Source organism: Heptranchias perlo, chromosome 11, assembly GCF_035084215.1.
Source record: "Heptranchias perlo isolate sHepPer1 chromosome 11, sHepPer1.hap1, whole genome shotgun sequence".
Taxonomy (NCBI): domain Eukaryota; kingdom Metazoa; phylum Chordata; class Chondrichthyes; order Hexanchiformes; family Hexanchidae; genus Heptranchias; species Heptranchias perlo.
The window spans coordinates 61,185,839-61,203,514 of NC_090335.1; the positions used below are offsets into that span (position 1 = coordinate 61,185,839).

General features: G+C 37.7%; 1 protein-coding gene across 2 annotated transcripts in view; it reads right to left on the reverse strand.

Annotated features, from left to right (window-relative positions):
- Nucleotides 1-1,374: 1,374 nt before the first annotated feature.
- Nucleotides 1,375-17,676, reverse strand: part of paxbp1 (PAX3 and PAX7 binding protein 1) — a 49,871-nt gene continuing 33,569 nt past the window's right edge. The window contains exons 13-19 of one of the 2 annotated variants that reach the window (XM_067993190.1): nt 15,428-15,549; nt 14,568-14,644; nt 6,050-6,116; nt 5,093-5,239; nt 3,876-4,030; nt 1,827-1,980; nt 1,375-1,725 (exon numbers count right to left, since the gene is read on the reverse strand). In XM_067993190.1, coding sequence (XP_067849291.1) covers nt 1,863-1,980; nt 3,876-4,030; nt 5,093-5,239; nt 6,050-6,116; nt 14,568-14,644; nt 15,428-15,549 — 686 coding nt within the window. In that variant the 3' untranslated portion in view covers nt 1,375-1,725; nt 1,827-1,862. Of the gene's footprint in view, nt 1,981-3,875; nt 4,031-5,092; nt 5,240-6,049; nt 6,117-14,567; nt 14,645-15,427; nt 15,550-17,676 lie in introns of both variants that reach the window. The other variant, XM_067993189.1, reaches the window with a different exon arrangement.

Genomic DNA, 17,676 nt, shown 5'->3' on the forward strand with positions numbered 1-17,676 from the left:
TATATTCATGAAAGATACAAGTTGAGTAAAGAAATATGTGAGAGAAGCATAGTGTTGCAACCTTCATATATTACGGCAGCCACTATCAACGCTTAGTTTTTTTTTAGTACAAATGAGAAACAGGTTTCTATGACTTGTTAATAAGTCAAAGAGCTCCAAGAATGTTTTTAAATTTACTATTAATTTGTTGCAGATTACCAGTTTGTAAAATTTTGGATTTTTTTAAAAACAGAAGGAAGTTTTTGCCCATATGTCTGCCTGTTATAATAGTGTACTAGAAAGAATACATAATTTAAATTTGTTCTATCAGTTACCCAAGGTCAGAAAAAAAAATACTTAAAGCATTGAAATTCATCTAAAAACAGGACAATTTTTTTTCCCTTCAATATAGCATTTTCTTTGAGAAATATAGGCCAAGGCCCATTATGCAGTACATTATCATGATTGAAAAGGAGAGACCAGACAAATCAAGTAGTAGGGGTTAGGTAACAAGCTGGGGCTTTAAACATCTATAAATTATAGGAGGAAGGGAAGACCAAGCAGTTCCAGTTTTGTCATCATGGAAAAGGATAAGTTAGAATGAAGGATAAGTGAGTGTGAAGATTCTTTATCAACATAATGAGGATGCAGTGTGTAGGAAGAATGTGTAAGATGCCATATTTAGAGCAATGTGGAAAGTTCAGAGCAATGACCATAGTTGTCGTGATAAAACAGACTAGAAAGATAGTGACAGAGAAGTTTGTAGATTAGAAGTGATAGAAATGAAGTCCATCAGAGCCAGTAAAGTCCAGGTATAAACCTGATGGACAAAAAAATGGATATTAAAATCCTTTCTAGTTCATTTTATCTTTTCTTCATTTTCCAATGCTCAACTACAATGGGAGTCTGATGATACATATAGTTACTACCTTTAATCACTTTGAATTATGAGTTGTAACTTGCATTTTAGCCCTTTTTAAAATCAAGATACTGTACATCTAAAGACATAAAAAACTACTGACAATGGCATTTCTGGGTTTATACTATTTTCTGGGTATACATGGAGGTGAGCTCCCCTAATGTGTGTTCATCTTCTAGGCTTTGGAAATAATGCAGAACTTTCCCTTAAATCAGTGGGTTTAAGTACATGACATGATAAGATTGTATATGGCTGTGGAACAAGTGAGTTGAATGGCCTTTTCTCATTCCATGCTTTAGGTTTTTAATCTCAAAGATGATGTAGTAAAATGAATGTAATGGAAGGAATATTACTTGGTGGGGGGGGGGGGGTTTAGGAGAGAGTACTTTCTATGTAAAGCATTCCCTCAATAAACCTAGAAATTCAGCTTGTGCCAAAGCTGTATCTGCAGACAAAACATCACAATTTCAAAACACTGAATAGCCAGTTTATTTTATTATGTTCTTAAAACCATAAAACAAGTGTCATTCATCTTCTACTAAATTAAACAAACACAACCCAATGAACTTAAATGTTATCAGCAGGTTGGACTTGTATTTTCACAGTTTGTTCCCAGTACTTGCTTTGATGTAATCTTCTCTGGTCATAGTCCACAAATATTTGGACAGCAACAACCAAAATCATGTAAATTCAGTTGCTTCCGATAAGAGAAACCAGTGGATATTCAAAGGTAGAAATCCAGCCAAGATCAATTTTTAAAATTACATTCCCAGTTTGTGTAAAGGATGCTGGCTGAAGGGGGGTGTTGTTCAGGAGTTTAGCTGTACCTTTGAGCACAAGAGATGGAAAATATTAAATAACAAAAGTTATTTGACAACGCCATCAATTTTCTTTTACGAAACATCTGTACATATGTACAAAATCATACAAATGGCAGGAATGTTCATGTTTCTGTCCCACAATCTCACTTCCCATCAAGTAATGCCTTGATGTCCTTCACACCATATTCGTTTGCTACTGTTGTTGCATGGTCCAAAGCATGGATGATGGCCAGAAATTTAATCACTTGCTTGATATTCTCCCTACAAAGTTAAACAGTTTGAAAAAGATAAATTACATTCACAGAATAAAAATAAAACTATACACAATTGCACACCACCCTCAGAACATTCCACTGAGATTATGGGACAAACAAGTAGATGGGATGCTCATTCTATCTCATAAAACCTTTCTTCTGTTGACAATTCAAAATTTGTATTCCAAAACAGACCGCAGTTATTGCAATTATAAATTTAACAAAAAGACAAATTAATTTCATATTAATTTTCTATTTTTCTATTATTTTATACTTCAGCACTTTCCTAAATCCAAACTGTACTGCAATCTGACTTTAGACCTCAGCTTCAGCAGACAGTTAAACATGATTAAGTGAGTGGGCAAAACTGTGGCGGATGGACTTCAATATGGGGAAATGTGAGGTCATCCACTTTCGACCCAAGAAAGATAGATCATAATATTTTCTAAATGGCGAGAAGCCAGGAACTGTGAAGGAGCAGAGAGATACAGGTGTTCAAGCGCAAAAATTACTAAAAGCTGGTGGACAGGTACAAAAAATAATTAAAAAGGCTAATGGAATGCTGGCCTTTATCTCAAGGGGGCTGGAATACAAAGGGGTGGAAGTTAACTTTACAGTTATACAAGGCTCTGGTTAGGCCCCATTTAAAGTACTGCGTTCAGTTCCGGGCATCTCACGTCAGGAAGGATATATTGGCCTTGGAGGGGTTGCAATGCAGATTCACCAGAATGATACCGGGGCTAAAAGGGTTAAATTGTGACAGGTTGCATAGACTAGGCTTGTATTCTCTTGAGTATAGAAGATTAAGGGGTGATCTATTTGAGGTGTTTGAGATGATTAAAGGATTTGATCAGGTAGACAGAAACTATTTCCTCCGGTGGGGGAGTCGAGAATGAGGGGGCATAACCTTAAAATTCGAGCTAGGCCATTCAGAGGTGATGTCAGGCAGTACTTCTTCACACTAAGGGTAGCAGAAATCTGGAACTTTTCCCAAAAAGATGCTGAAGCTAAGTCAATTGAAAATTTCAAAACTGAGATTGATAGATTCTTGTTAGGCAAGGATATTAAGGGTTACGGGAACCCAAGTGGGTAGATGGAGTTAAGACACATCAGCCATGATCTAATTGAATTGCAGAACAGGCTCAAGGGGCTGAATAGCCTATTCCTGTTCCTAAACAAAAGGAGACCTGCAGTCAGTCTGAAAACACACCAGACATACTACATTCATTTTGGGAAGCAGACCACCTAATTCTTAGTTAATGTCAAAATACATTTCTTGCTTTCAATTTCACGCACTACATGAAGTACTTTGTGGTGCAAAGAGGAAATCTTTAAAGCAGAGTTTAAGTCATCAGATTTGAAGAAAAAAAGTACTTGGAACATGAGGCTACAGGGCAAGGTACCAGAGAGCAACAGAACGTGAATCCACATGCAACTGTGCCACATGCTTAATTTGTGAACCCAGCTGTGCTCTGTGGGGAGGTGCTGAGTAGGTTAGATCCTTTCTTGTATAAAAGGGATTAGCTAGAGGGACAGACACCCCCCAACAGAGGCCTTGGATCAGATCATCCACCTTATTGGTGGTGGATGGTACATGGAAAAGGAAGAAAATCAAAATGGGGGAAGGAAGCGTATAAATATCTTTTAAAAAAAGGGCTAATTTATTCCTAGTTACTTTTCCCTTATTCGGGCTTTAATGAGGTCACACTGCACATCACCACTGTCCTAAAGGCAGGGAAGCTGATTTACAGCATCATATAACACAAGTTATCAAATTAAAAACTGGTACCACACCTAGATATAGAACAGACTATCCTTCACAGTAACTGCTTTAGATCCAGCTATTGATGTGGATGGTAAATTAAAACACAGGTTTACCAGGCCCTATGCCATTGTATTTACCTTGCTGTGCGTTTTTCTACATCAGAGCAGCCAAGACTTAGCCTGTAGATAGTATTGGCCAAGTGAACAAGGTAACAGCAGAAATTTTCCATTTGTGGGATACTCTTATCTCCTTTTAGGTTGACAAACCAGTGCTTTGGTAAACAGGTGATCAGCTAAAAGATAAAAGTAGTACCATAAAATTCTGTCTGGTGTCCATCTTTTGTTTTACTTTAAAAGCAATACAATTTTTACAGACTGTTCTGTCCCTAGAACATAATGAGAAATATGTTTTGCATTTTACATTGTATGTTAAGTCATGATGCAAGCTTTAGAATTAAAAGTATAGAGATTGTCATGTTAGGATTTTAATTCCATAAAACAGTATGGTTTAGTTTGATCTGGACAAATATAACACTAAAAATAAAGCACTGCAGGCACAGAAGAGGTTTGCAGTATTACTAGCTTCCCAACATTGAGCAAACTGTCGGCCTTTAGTTAGCGATAGCATTCTTGAATCCGAGTTAGTAGGTTGTGGGTTCAAGTTCCACTCCATAGACTTGAGCACATAAGCTAGGCTGACACTTCAATGCAGTACTTGGAGTGCTGCACTGTTAGAGGTGTCATCTTTCGGACGAGACATTAAACTAAGGCCCCACTTGCCCTCTCAGCTGGATGCAGAAGATCCCATGGCACTATTTGAATAGGAGCAGGGGAGGTTCTACTATTGTACTGGCCAACATTTATCCCTCAATCAAAAAACAGATTATCTGATCATTATCTGTGGGACTTTGCTGTCTGCAAATTGGCTGTTGTACATTACAAGAGTGACTAAACTTTACAGCCAGTGAAGTACTTTTAAAGTGCTTTGGGACGTTCTGATGACGTGTAGGCGCTATTTAAATACAAGTTCTTTCTTTAGCAAACATAAATCAGAAAGGTTATTGTAATACAGTATTTTACACATACTGATGTCAGGAAAAAGAGAAACCAAAACCAGGTATAAAGTTGGAACATCGAACCAACTTTGTAACTGTGACCTCCGACACTTTATAAGGGTCCGTCTGTTGGTGTAAAGCTTATAGTATCACTAGTAACTCTCAGTGAAATAAACCGGCAGAGAAATGCAATACTACACAATGTTTCAATTTACTGTGGGGTTCCAATATTTCATAGTGCCTAGGTCTTAATGGCTTGGGATCCTGGAAACTTTTCACCCTGTTGCTCAGTTTACTTACACTCTGACATTTCTTCAGGCTGTCATCACCAGGGTCCGAGTTCTGCAGAGCCAGAAGGATGTAGCGATTTAACAGACTATCCACAGTTAGCTCCTGCAATGCTCGATTTGAGATTATGCCAGTCCATTGCAAGATGTTATCCAATAACTGAAAAAGTAGTGTAGGATTGAAGCAAACAGTAGCTTTCAGCTGAACTTATTAAGAGGTAGTCAGGATTCTATTTGGTTACCTGCATCTATTGTTAGCCAATATTTTCTATTTAAACATATTATACAAGACAGCATTATTTTCTGCAGCTAATGGAATCTGTTGCCATCACATGGACACATTTTTCTAAATGTCCAAATTCTGCTGCACCAAATGGAATTCAAACTAATCACCTTTAACAATAACAATGAATAAACAGCTATCTAATCCCCTTCACTAACACAATTCTACGTACGGCTGCACTCAGACCATATTAATCTACTGCTCAGTTTATCCTAAAATAATCTTTTGATGTGAAGTAAATTTATTTGTGTGGTATTCCGTGAAAACCTTGCAGGACATAGACTTTTTGCAGAATCACAACAGCGATAGGATTAATGCACTAAATTGTGCAGGTTAGATTGTCAGTCTTCACTTGAAGCAAAGAATTAATACACTTACTCCTTTTAATGTGCAGCACTTTGGTTTCTCACCCTTTTTACACAAAAAAAGTTTAATATAAATCTCAAACATTCCAACTGGTTTAAACAAAAACCTCATCTGAACCCCCACGGATCTACGGTAATCTATCAGTAGATTCATATTAATGTAACTCCTGCTGTACACCTTAGAACCAACCCAAAGAGAAATGCATGCTCTTCTTCCCAAACTGGAGAAGGCCCCCAAAAGTAATAAATTACAAAAAGGGTAACCAGGCATAGTTAAATGAAAGAAAAGTAATATTAAAACTGTCCACTTTTAAGCTCTCACCTTAAGTGCTGACCAAAACTGTCGCTGAAAAAACAGGTAGGGTCCAGAGTTCTTGTTTTCCAGCACACTAGATTAATACATTAAAAAAATTACTGACATCTAAAATATGAAGGGCAAGACATGAAATATGCAATTTTAAATAAATTTAATCTAAGTTTCTTTTGGGGGGCTTGGTGGGGAGGGTGGAACACTTGGGGATGAATTCTATGCTAATCAAGGTGAAGGATAGGAGCACAAGCAAATGGGCTATTTCTTCCACTTTCTGCAACTAGTGCCAACAATCATTGCCAGAAGAGATGTAACAGGCTAAAATCAGGACGAAATTTCTTGACTGATCTAATTCCCTACATTAGAAGGACACCCCTACTGCACTAAGACATTTTCATTTCCCACACCAGTCATCTCTGGAACCATTACACGTTAGCAGAAGATAAGCCATTTGATTCCCCCACAGTTTTCTATCCAGAAAGACCCGCATTAGTTCCTCACAGCCTCCAACTGTTTTTTAAATGATTACTGGGCTTTCACTTCCACTAACCTACTGGAGAAATTTGGGCTTTTCATGAAGTTCATTTCACTGATTCATCAGTCTGTGTCTGAAGAACTCCCTAAAATCAGTGCTAAATTTGCCGTTTACTCGCTTGAACCCATTTTCCTGCTGTAACAGCTTATTATCTCTGAAGTAACATTGCAGATCCAGTTTTTCCATACAGTTACTGCCTTTTATGGCTGAAAAGCCCAAATTTCGCTGGTCTTTTCTCATAGCTCAATACTCAAACTTATCAGTCTGCGGCTACATCGAAACTACAGCACAGAAACAGGCCATTCCGTCTAACTGGTCTATGTCTGCGTTTATGCTCCACACAAGCCTCCTCCCTCCCTACTTCATCTAACCCCATCAGGATACCCTTCTATTCCTTTTTCCTTCATGTGCTTATCTAGTTTCCCCTTAAATGCATCTATGCTATTTGCCTCAACTACTCCTTGTGGTAGCATGTTCCACATTCTTACCACCCTTTGGGCGAAGAAGTTTTTACTGAATTCCCTACTGGATTTATTAGCGACTATTTTATATGTATGACCTCTAGTTTTGGACTCCCCCACAAGTGAAAACATTTTCTCTACGTCTACCCTATCAAATGCTTTCATTATCTTAAAGATCTCTATCAGGTCACCCCCCAGCCGTCTCTTTTTCTAGAGTGAAAAGCCCCAGCCTGATCAGCCTTTCCTGAGAAGGATATCCTCAGAGCTCTGGTATCATCCTAGTGAATCTTTTTTGCACCCTCTCCAATGCATCTATATTCTTTCTATAATATGGAGAGCAGAACTGTGTACAGTGTGGTCTAACCAAGGTTCAATACAAGTTTAACATAACTTCTCTGCTTTTCAATTCTATCCCTCTAGAAATGAACCCCAGTGCTCGATTTGCCTTTTTTATGGCCTTAATAACTTGTGTCGCTATTTTTGGTGATGTGTATTTGTACCCCAAAATCCCTTTGCACCTCTATCCCATTTAGACTTTTATTATCCAAGTAGTATGTGGCCCCTTATTCTTCCTACCAAAATGCACTACCTCACACTTATCCAAATTGAAATTTATTTGCCAATTACACGCCCATTCTGCAAGTTTAATGTCCTCTTGCATTTTGATGCATTCTTCCTTTGTATTAACTACACCCCCCAATTTGGTGGCGTTTGCGTATTTTGAAATTTTTGTATTTGATTCCCGAATCCAAATCCTTAACGTAAATGGTGAATAACAGTGGTCCCAGCACAGATCCCTGTGGAACACCACTTCCCACCTTTCGCCAGTCTGAGTAACTACCTTCAACCCCTATTCTCTGTTTTCTGTTTTGTAGCCAACTTGCTATCCATTCTGCTACTCGTCCCCTGACTCTACATGCTCTGACCTTAGGCTTGAGTCTACAATGTGGTACCTTATCAAAGGCCTTTTGAAAATCCAAATATTGCATCTACTGCATTACCCTGGTCTACTTTCTGTTACTTCTTCAAATAATTCAATAAGGTTGGTCACGCATCACTTTCCCTTCTGAAATCTGTGCTGACTATTCTTCATTATATTTTCATTCTCTAGATGTTTTTCTATTACATCTTTGAGTAAAGATTCCATTATCTTTCCTACCACCGACATTAAGCTAACTGGTCTATAATTCCCTGGACTTGTTCTATCTTCCTTTTTAAATATAGGAATAACATTAGCTGTCCGCCAGTCCTCTAGCACTATTATCTTTTTTAATGAATTTTTATATATATATATATATAATATATATATATATATATGTGATAGAGGCATCATTTCCTCCCTAACTTCTTCTAGTATTTGCGATGCAATCCATCTGGACCTGGGGTTTTATCCTCAAGTTTGATTAGTTTATCAATTATCTCCCCCCTTTCTATCTTAAATGTTTATATGTCTCTTTTGATCTCTTCTTCAAATGTCATGCCCACCTTGTTAGTCTCCCTGATAAATACAGAAGCAAAGTAACTATTCAATATTTCTGCCATTTTGCTATCATTACCTGTGAGTTTATCTTGTGCATCCCTTAGTGGCCCTATCCCTATTCTGATTTTTCTTTTGTTATTTGTGTCTGTGGAATGCTTTACTATTTCTTTTTATAATCCTTGATAATTTAATCTTGTAGTTCCTCTTTGCTTGCCTAATTGTTTATTTTGTCATTTTGTCATCCTCTCTTTTATTGTCTATGTACTTAGAATATGTCTTTTTCTTTAGTTTCAATTTTACCCGTATCTCTTTATTCATCCATGAGGTTTCATTACTGGCTAGTTTGTTCTTGCTTTTTTAGAGGAATATATTTCTCCTGAACTCTCTATCACCGTTTTAAATATTTCCCACTGCAGTTCTAAGTTTTTATTTCCAGTTTACCTTCCCTAGTTCCATTCACATCCCCTCAAAAATAGCATTTTTCCATCTGTTACTTTGGTCTATGTCTTATTTATGTCTTTCTCAATCATTACTTTAAACATCATATTATGATCGCTATTGCCTGGATATTCCCCTAAGCTTACCTCTCTTATCTGCTTTGGCTCATTTCCCATTACTTCCCAGCAGTGATTCCTCTCTTGTTGGGCTTCTTACATACTGGGTGAGTGGCTCTAAATTGCTATTAGGGCTTGAATGTTTCCCTTGTGTTCAGTGACAAGAACTGGACACAGTACTCGAGATGTGGTGTGACCAGAGCACTACACAGTTCCAGCAGGACTTCGTCTGATTTGTATGCTACTGTTTTAGCTATATAGTTCAGCATTTGCTTTGTTTTTTTGATTGCTGCTCTGTAGTGGTTGGACACATTGAGCACTGAGTCTACTAGAACCCTATAGATCCTACCTCCTTGATGTTATGAAGAAAAAGTCTACAGTGTGGTACATCTAGACAGCATTCGACACATTTCTGAATAAAAGGCTAATATTTAAGCTTAAAAAAGTGGGGATTCAGAGTAAAACCTGAGAATTGGTTGAAGGGTTCGAAGCAAGTATTTATTTGAGGAGTTACGTCATCTGTAACTATTTTTAACACCACTCATTGAGTATTTATGTTACCTGTTCTTTTTCCTACATGCAGTACTTTGCACTTGCCATATCAAATTTCATCTGCCACTGATCCTGCATCTTCTGTTCCACTTTTTTTTTTAGTTCTCAAGCTGTCTCCTCAGATTCAACTGCCATTCCAAGTTTGGCATCATGTGAATTTGAGTTTTTGAACTCAAGTTGTTAATGTCAATTAGAAACAGCAGGGTTTCAACACCAAATCCCAGGGTTTCAACAAATCCTAGGTTTTACTCTGAATCCCCACTGCGTTAAGCTTAAATACTAGCCTTTTATGCAGAAATTTGTCAAATGCTGTCAAAATACACCACACTGTAGAGTTTTTCTCCAAAAAGTTAAGATTAGTTCAGTAGGATCTGCTACCTCTGAATCCACATTGGTTACTGTTTACTAGGTTATCACACAGGTAGACCCTCAAGTTAACTCCAATAAAACAAATGTCATTATTTTAGACATAAAAATAATGAGTATGTAGTTGCCAGGGTGCGTTTTGTTGCATGATCAAACTATCAATTTAGAGTAAAATAATGTAGCTTAATGTAAGGCAGCTTATTTCTTTTTAACTCTGCATGAGGTACTTCCAAAACTAATTTTATTTAAGACTCCGCATAACAAGTGACAGAAGATGTTCATCCTATCAGACTGCGCTGGATTTTATCCCAAATCTGAGGTGAAAGGGCAGCGTGAAAATTCATTCATCCAGGAACAAGAGAAACAGCAGATTTGTAGATATCATGTTCCATTTAAGATTATGTGCTAATTTAGATTAATAGAGTTTATTTTAATACATTAGAATCTTACCCATAGATAAGAGTTACATTATCTGGGATATATCACTACAAATAAAATACAGCAAAGTCAGTATGGCTGTATTTTGCTGTCCAGCATGTGTTAATCCTTCATGCATGGAAAAAAATGATTAAATTAGTCCTTTCCAGAAAACTTTGCAAATACATTTTCAAGAAAAGTTCAGCCAGTTCCTGAAGTATTTGGACATGTCAACATTTGTGTAACCTTGGCCACAACCTTCAGTTACTTGATCATGAACCAATATCAGATGGGCAGTGTTATTGTGCAATGCCTCAGTGATCTTCTGCAAACATTTGCCAAGGACTTCAAGTGATGCCTTAGGGGTACTTAGACAACTGTTAGGAAACCTGGCAGGTCATCCCATCTTTAGGAAGCCATTCACAACCAGCAAAATACATTTTGGGTCATTGTTCCCACCAGTGTGGCTGGAAGTGGGATTATGTTGTCCTGCAGAAGGTTGACAATTTTTTCCACAGTACCATTAAGCAAGGTACCTTACGTTTTACATTGACAAAATAACACAAATCACACAAAATAAGGATCATTTCCTTGAATTCATGTACATCAGCAGCTTGCTCTTGGTCATTCTATCCTAGGGTGCTTTAGAAGTTCATGGTCATTAGTCTAGGAACCAATTGTGTAAGTGGTTAAATAAATGAAATCAGTGGCTAAATAAATGAAATCATTCATCTGAAAATGGACATATCACCTAAATATCAAGATCTAACCTTTTATTGATCCATATTTTAGCAATACAACACACTGACTTTTTTAATTCACAGTGGATTTCTTCAAAGTAAGCTTGGAGGTCATTTGTCATTCCTTAGTAAAGCACTTTAAGTACAAATTTATTCTGAAATCATGAAATTCCTTTTATCTTCAAAGTATTAACACCGACACGGGCCACTGAATGGATCGTTGGTACTTTGCTTGTTTCTATTAGGAATGCTAGAATATCTTACCAGTGTGTGAATTACTTTTGTAATGTTAAATAGTAAAATCAAACTGTGTTTCCAAACTCTGCACATTATATCACTAATGCTGTACAGAGAATTGGGAATACAAAAAGGCTAATGCAGAAAACAGGAACCTCACATAGAACATAGACTTTTTTTGGGACAGCATGACTCACATTCTTAAACTTTTTTTTAAAACATGATTGATGAAATGGGCAGACATGTGGCAGATGAAATTTAACGCAGAGAAGTGTGAAGTGATACGTTTTGGTAGGAAGAATAAAGAGACAATATAAACTAAATGGTACAATTTTAAAGGGGGTGCAGGAACAGAGACACCTGAGGGTGCACATACACAAATCTTTGAAGGTGGCAGGACTAGTTGAGAAGGCTGTTAAAGAAGCATGTGGGATTCTTGGCTTTATCAATAGAGGCATAGAGTACAAAAGCACGGAATTTATGCTAAACCTTTATAAAACTCTGGTTAGGCCTCAGTTGGAGTATTGTATTCAATTTTGGGCAACACACTTTAAGAAGGATAGCGAGGCATTAGAGAGGGTGCAGAAGAAATTCATTCATTCAGGAAGAGAAACAGCAGATTTGTAGATATCATGTTCCATTTAAGATTATGTGCTAATTTAGATTAATACAGTTTATTTTAATACATTAGAATTTTACCCATGGATAAGAGTTACATTATCTGGGATATATCACTACAAATAAAATAGAATGGTATCGGGGATGGGGGACTTCAGTTAAGTGGAGTGTGTGGAGAAGCTGGAGTTGTTCTCCTTAGAGCAGAAAAGGTTAAGAAGAGATTTGATAGGCATTCAAAATCATGAATGGTTTTGATAGAGTAAATAAGGAGAAACTGTTTCCAGTGGCAGAAGGGTCGGTAACCAGAGGACACAGATTTAAGGTGATCGGCAAAAGAACCAGAGACATGAGGGGAAAAAAATTTACACAGCAAGTTGTGATCTGGAATGCACTGCCTGAAAGGGTTGTGGAAGCAGATTCAGTGGTAACCTTCAAAAGGGAACTGGATAAATACTTGAAGGGAAAAATGTACAGGGCTATAGAGAAAGAGCAGGGGGTGGGACTAATTGACCCAGCTCTACCAAAGAGCTGGCACAAGCATGATGGGCTGAATGGCCTCCTTCCCTGCCGTATCATTTTATGATTCCATATTCTGGTCTGTTCAATCTACACATTATCTGTAGCTAAACTCCCAAGGTCTCTTTCAATGTTCCTCAGCAGTATGTAATAATGGCCTGGGTATAACTTCTGATTTCCCTCCCTATGGTGAAGTGCCTGCCTTCTATTTGGTGCTTCCTCGTTACTAAGTGGGTGACACCAGCAACTGAGTCATATATGGATTAATCTTATTTATTTTTACAGGAGAGTTTATCCAGCTCACTGCTTAAATTACTTCTGGTGACTGCCTGAACTGTCGGTCGGCAAAACTGGTTTCCAGCTAAGAACTTCATGTGTGGTTTTCCATTACTAACAAGGGAAGTAAAAGTTTGACAGTGATAGCTGAACTCAAACCGCAAATTGAATATATAGTAAAACCATTGATTTTCAAGGATTGTGTGTATAAAAGGTTGATAGAGACAATGGGTCAGACTTTGTATCACAAGGGTTTAACGAGGAGGTGCAAATTACATAAAAAATTGGATGACTATTTTAAACTATATCCATGCAATACAATAATATTTTCATATACACACAAAGCAGAGCATAGCAAATCCCCACACAAAGACAAAAAGGTTCAATGGCAGGGAATCCATATATAGACAGTGTATGGAGAGCAATTAATCCAAAAGTATTGGATTTCACACATTCTACTCCAGCTCACAAAGGGTATACTCCCACACAAATAACTGAGCCAAAAAGGAAAGAAGTGTATAATTAGATTTTGTGTTTTATCAGAACATGTTCCAGTGAACACAGCTTTCATATTATCAAGCTCTCAAACTCCAGAAGGAAGTGGCAACTGAACACCAATCAATGCTAGAACACACCAAGTTCCTGTCTTGCATGTGGTTTCAGTGGAAAGACATTTGAGCTCATAAGTTCTTAAGTTTTTCTTATTGTCTTATGGGAATGTCCCAAGGAAAATGCCATGAGCAAATCATACTAGTGTGGACAAGTCATCGATCTGAAATGTTAACTCTGTTTCTCTCTCCACAGATGCTGCCTGACCTGCTGATTATTTCCAGCATTTTCTGTTTTTATTCACACTAATGTGGAAGTGGACAAGTATAATGAAGAACAGAAAACTACACCCAGACCAAGCAAATACCCCAAGAACTAAGTATTCTTGAATTGGAGAAGTGTAAAAAAGGTAGATTCCTAGATCATCACTGAAGACACTGTCATGCCCCTCACAGCAAATACTGAAGTTGATGAGGTTTATTAACACACAATGTAATGGGCTTGGAAACAAACATGAAACAGGTAAGATTACTCACTGAAGCAACAACCAACAGGGCAAGCAATTTCCTCAGTCAAGCTGCCAGATAACTTGGTGTCACCTAACTGAGTTTGTTCACTGCTATCAATGATGGTATCAATCCAAGTTCAGGGAGAACCCTACGGTAGCAGAGACTTATTGGAAATCCACAGTGCTGTGTACCTCACTAGCTGCACCTTCCAGAGATTTCAAACTTGTTGAAATAAGGTACTGAAAGCAGGAAAATTATGCAGGGAGAATCAAAATTTCAGATTCAAATCATTACACTGTTGGTTCTTTCATCAGAAATTCTGTTACATCCTTGTCTGGGTAAATTAGCAGGGTTTCTATCATTTATACATCACTGCGGTGACATTAAGAAAGCAGCCATGTTGAAGAATTCAGTCCAATTGCTGCAAAACTGAGCCTGGAACAATGTTGGTATTCCCTAAAGTAAATTCAATGTGGGAAATTAGAAGTTCTAAAGGTAGAACTGTATGGGAAATACCCCCATCCCCAAAATCTGATTGGCCTTACTGTAAGAAAGCAGGTCCTGAAATTCTGTATAGCTTAACATAAACAAACACACTAGAAAGACATAACCATGTAATGTTTGTGATTTTGGAATCCAAGAAATAAAAGTTAGAAAAACATAATTAAACAACAAAATTAAATTTTAATAATAATTACATAATTAAATAACAAAACATACCTTTTTGGATAAAGTGGTACAAACACATCTTCGTCCACTGTTTTCCTGATTCTCAAGACGATGGTCTTTAGTAAAGTCTGAGGGAAAATTTAAAGTGTTTTATTCATTTAACAGTTGAAAACCACAGATACTTGTACATGACAGTGTTGTACAGTTTTGAAGACATTTACAAAACAGAAGTAAAAACTAATAATTTTAACAATGTACAAAGGTTTAATATACATTAAATATATATTAAAATTGCCAGCTAGTGGTAGCAATCTAATCTCGCGTCAGAAGGTTGTGGGTTCACGCCCACCCTAGAGATTTGAGCATATAATCCAGGCTTGACACTCCAGTGCAGTACTGAGGGAGTGCTGCACTGTCGGAGGTGCCATCTTTCGGATGAGCCATTAAACAGAGGCCCATTTGGCCTCTTGGGGTGGGCGTAAAAGAGCCCAAAGCACTTTTCAAAGGGGAGTTTTCCTGGTGTCCTGGCCAAAATTTTTCCACAATACACAATAACTGATGTTCACATTGTAATACATTATTAGTTACTAGTCTCAAATGCTAATTAAGCTGTTGCAGACTCCACTCCCCTTCCTATACAAAAACATAATTTCAAATGTTCAGGTGTTTTCTTTTAATGGCTGCTATTGAGTGTAGTGGAGTGATCTTAGGAGGGAGGCACTGCACTGGCAAACACAGGATAAACAAAGGCAAGCTGGGTAACCAGCTTGGGTGTGGTTCTTTGGGATCATTTCTGAAACCCCATTAAAAATGTCTGCTTTTGTTCCTGCCCATATCTAAATTTAAATAGGAATGGAAAGAGAAGGATGAACACAACCAAAATGGAAAAAAAGTTACCAACAAAGGCATACCTGTGTGTATTTATTTTCTCCATTTACAACTGAAGGATATCCTTCAACTAACTTCAGTATTAATTTGACTAGTCGTGATGTCTGAGATGATGACAGAGGATCCCAAACTTTTTCTGCTAGACCTAGGGTAAGGATTAAAAAAAAGTTTTTTCCTGCTTGAGATTTTCTAATTACTCAATTATTTAGTCTTTCAATGGAAATTCTTGAAGATACACATTTAATTTTGTAAAACCTCTCCCCTCACAAAAGACACCTATTTCTGGCACAGGCACGATGGGTCGAATGGTCTCCTCCTGTGCCGTATCATTCTATGATTTCAAACAACCACCTTTGTTGTACAAAATGGAAGCTCAATAATGGCAAAAGATTGAAATAGAAAGAGCTCTTACAGCCTTGAACAGTGCATATTTATAACTCACATGTGCAGATATAACAGTACTCATAAGGGGAACTTACTTGAGTAAGTCAGAATAGTCAGTGTCACAACATTTTTTTTTAATAAGAGAATGAGTAACTGAGGAACAATTTTACTTTACTGTCACCATTCCACTGAGTTAGTTTTGTAGTAGGTTTCTGCACTTGTACAGTGCACCTGTGTATGGCAGTTACTAGTAATGTCAAATCCTGCTTGAGGTATTTACAGTAGAAAAAGAGGATAGCATGCCGGAAATCCCAAGAAAACTAATATTGAATCGAGGACAGGGACTCAATAAAATTAACATAAGTAAAGCAACAGTAATGAAGAAAATAATAGCACTAAAGAGTGACAAATCCCCAGGACCAGATGGTTTCCATCCCAGGGTTTTAAAGGAAGTAGGTGAGCACATTGCAGATGCCCTAACTGCAATATTTCAAAGTTCTCTAGATTCAGTTCTCTAGATTCAGTAACTGTCCCTCTAGATTCGAAAATGGCACATGTCACTCCGCTTTTTAAGAAAGGAGAGGGAAACCAGGGAATTATAGACCAGTTAGCCTAACATCTGTTGTGGGGAAATTGCTGGAGTCTATAATTTAGGATAGGGTGACTGAACATCGAGAATTTTCAGTTAATCAGAGAGAGCCAGCATGGATTTGTGAAAGGTAGGTCGTGCCTGACAAATCTGATTGAATTTTTTGAAGAGGTGACTAAAGTAGTGGACAGGGGAATGTCAATGGATGTTATTTATATGGACTTCCAGAAGGCATTTGATAAGGTCCCACATAAGAGACTGTTAGCTAAGATAGAAGCCCGTGGAATCGAGGGAAAAGTACGGACTTGGTTAGGAAATTGGCTGAGCGAAAGGCGAGAGAGTAGGGATAATGGGTAAGTACACACATTGGCAGGATGTAACTAGTGGAGTCCCGCAGGGATCTGTTTTGGGGCCTCAATTATTCACAATATTTATTAACGACTTAGATGAAGGCATAGAAAGTCTCATATCTAAGTTTGCCGATGACACAAAGATTGGTGGCATTGTAAGCAGTGGAGATGAAAACATAAAATTACAAAGGGATATTGATAGATTAGGTGAATGGGCAAAACTGTGGCAAATGGAATTCAATGTAGACAAATGTGAGGTCATCCACTTTGGATCAAAAAAGGATAGAACAGGGTACTTTCTAAATGATAAAAAATTAAAAACAGTGGATGTCCAAAGGGACTTAGGGGTTCAGGTATATAGATCATTGAAGTGTCATGAACAGGTGCAGAAAATAATCAAGAAGGCCAATGGAATGCTGGCCTTTATATCTAAGAGGACTAGAGTACAAGGGGGCAGAAGTTATGCTGCAGCTATACAAAACCCTGGTTAGACCGCACCTGGAGTACTGTGAGCAGTTCTGAGCACCGCACCTTCGGAAGGACATATTGGCCTTGGAGGGAGTGCAGCGTAGGTTTACTAGAATGATACTCAGACTTCAAGGGTTAAGTTAAGAGGAGAGATTACACAAATTGGGGTTGTATTCTCTAGAGTTTAGAAGGTTATGGGGTGATCTGATCAAAGTTTATAAGATATTAAGGGGAACAGATAGGGTGGATAGAGAGAAACTATTTCCACTGGTTGGGGATTTTGGGAGTAGGGGGCACAGTCTAAAAATTAGAGCCAGACCTTTCAGGAGTGAGATTAGAAAACATTTATACACACAAAGGATGGCAGAAGTTTGGAACTTTTTTCCACAAACGGCAATTGATACTAGCTCAATTGCTAAATTTAAATCTGAGATAGATAGCTTTTTGGCAAAGGTATTAAGGGATGTGGGCCAAAGGCAGG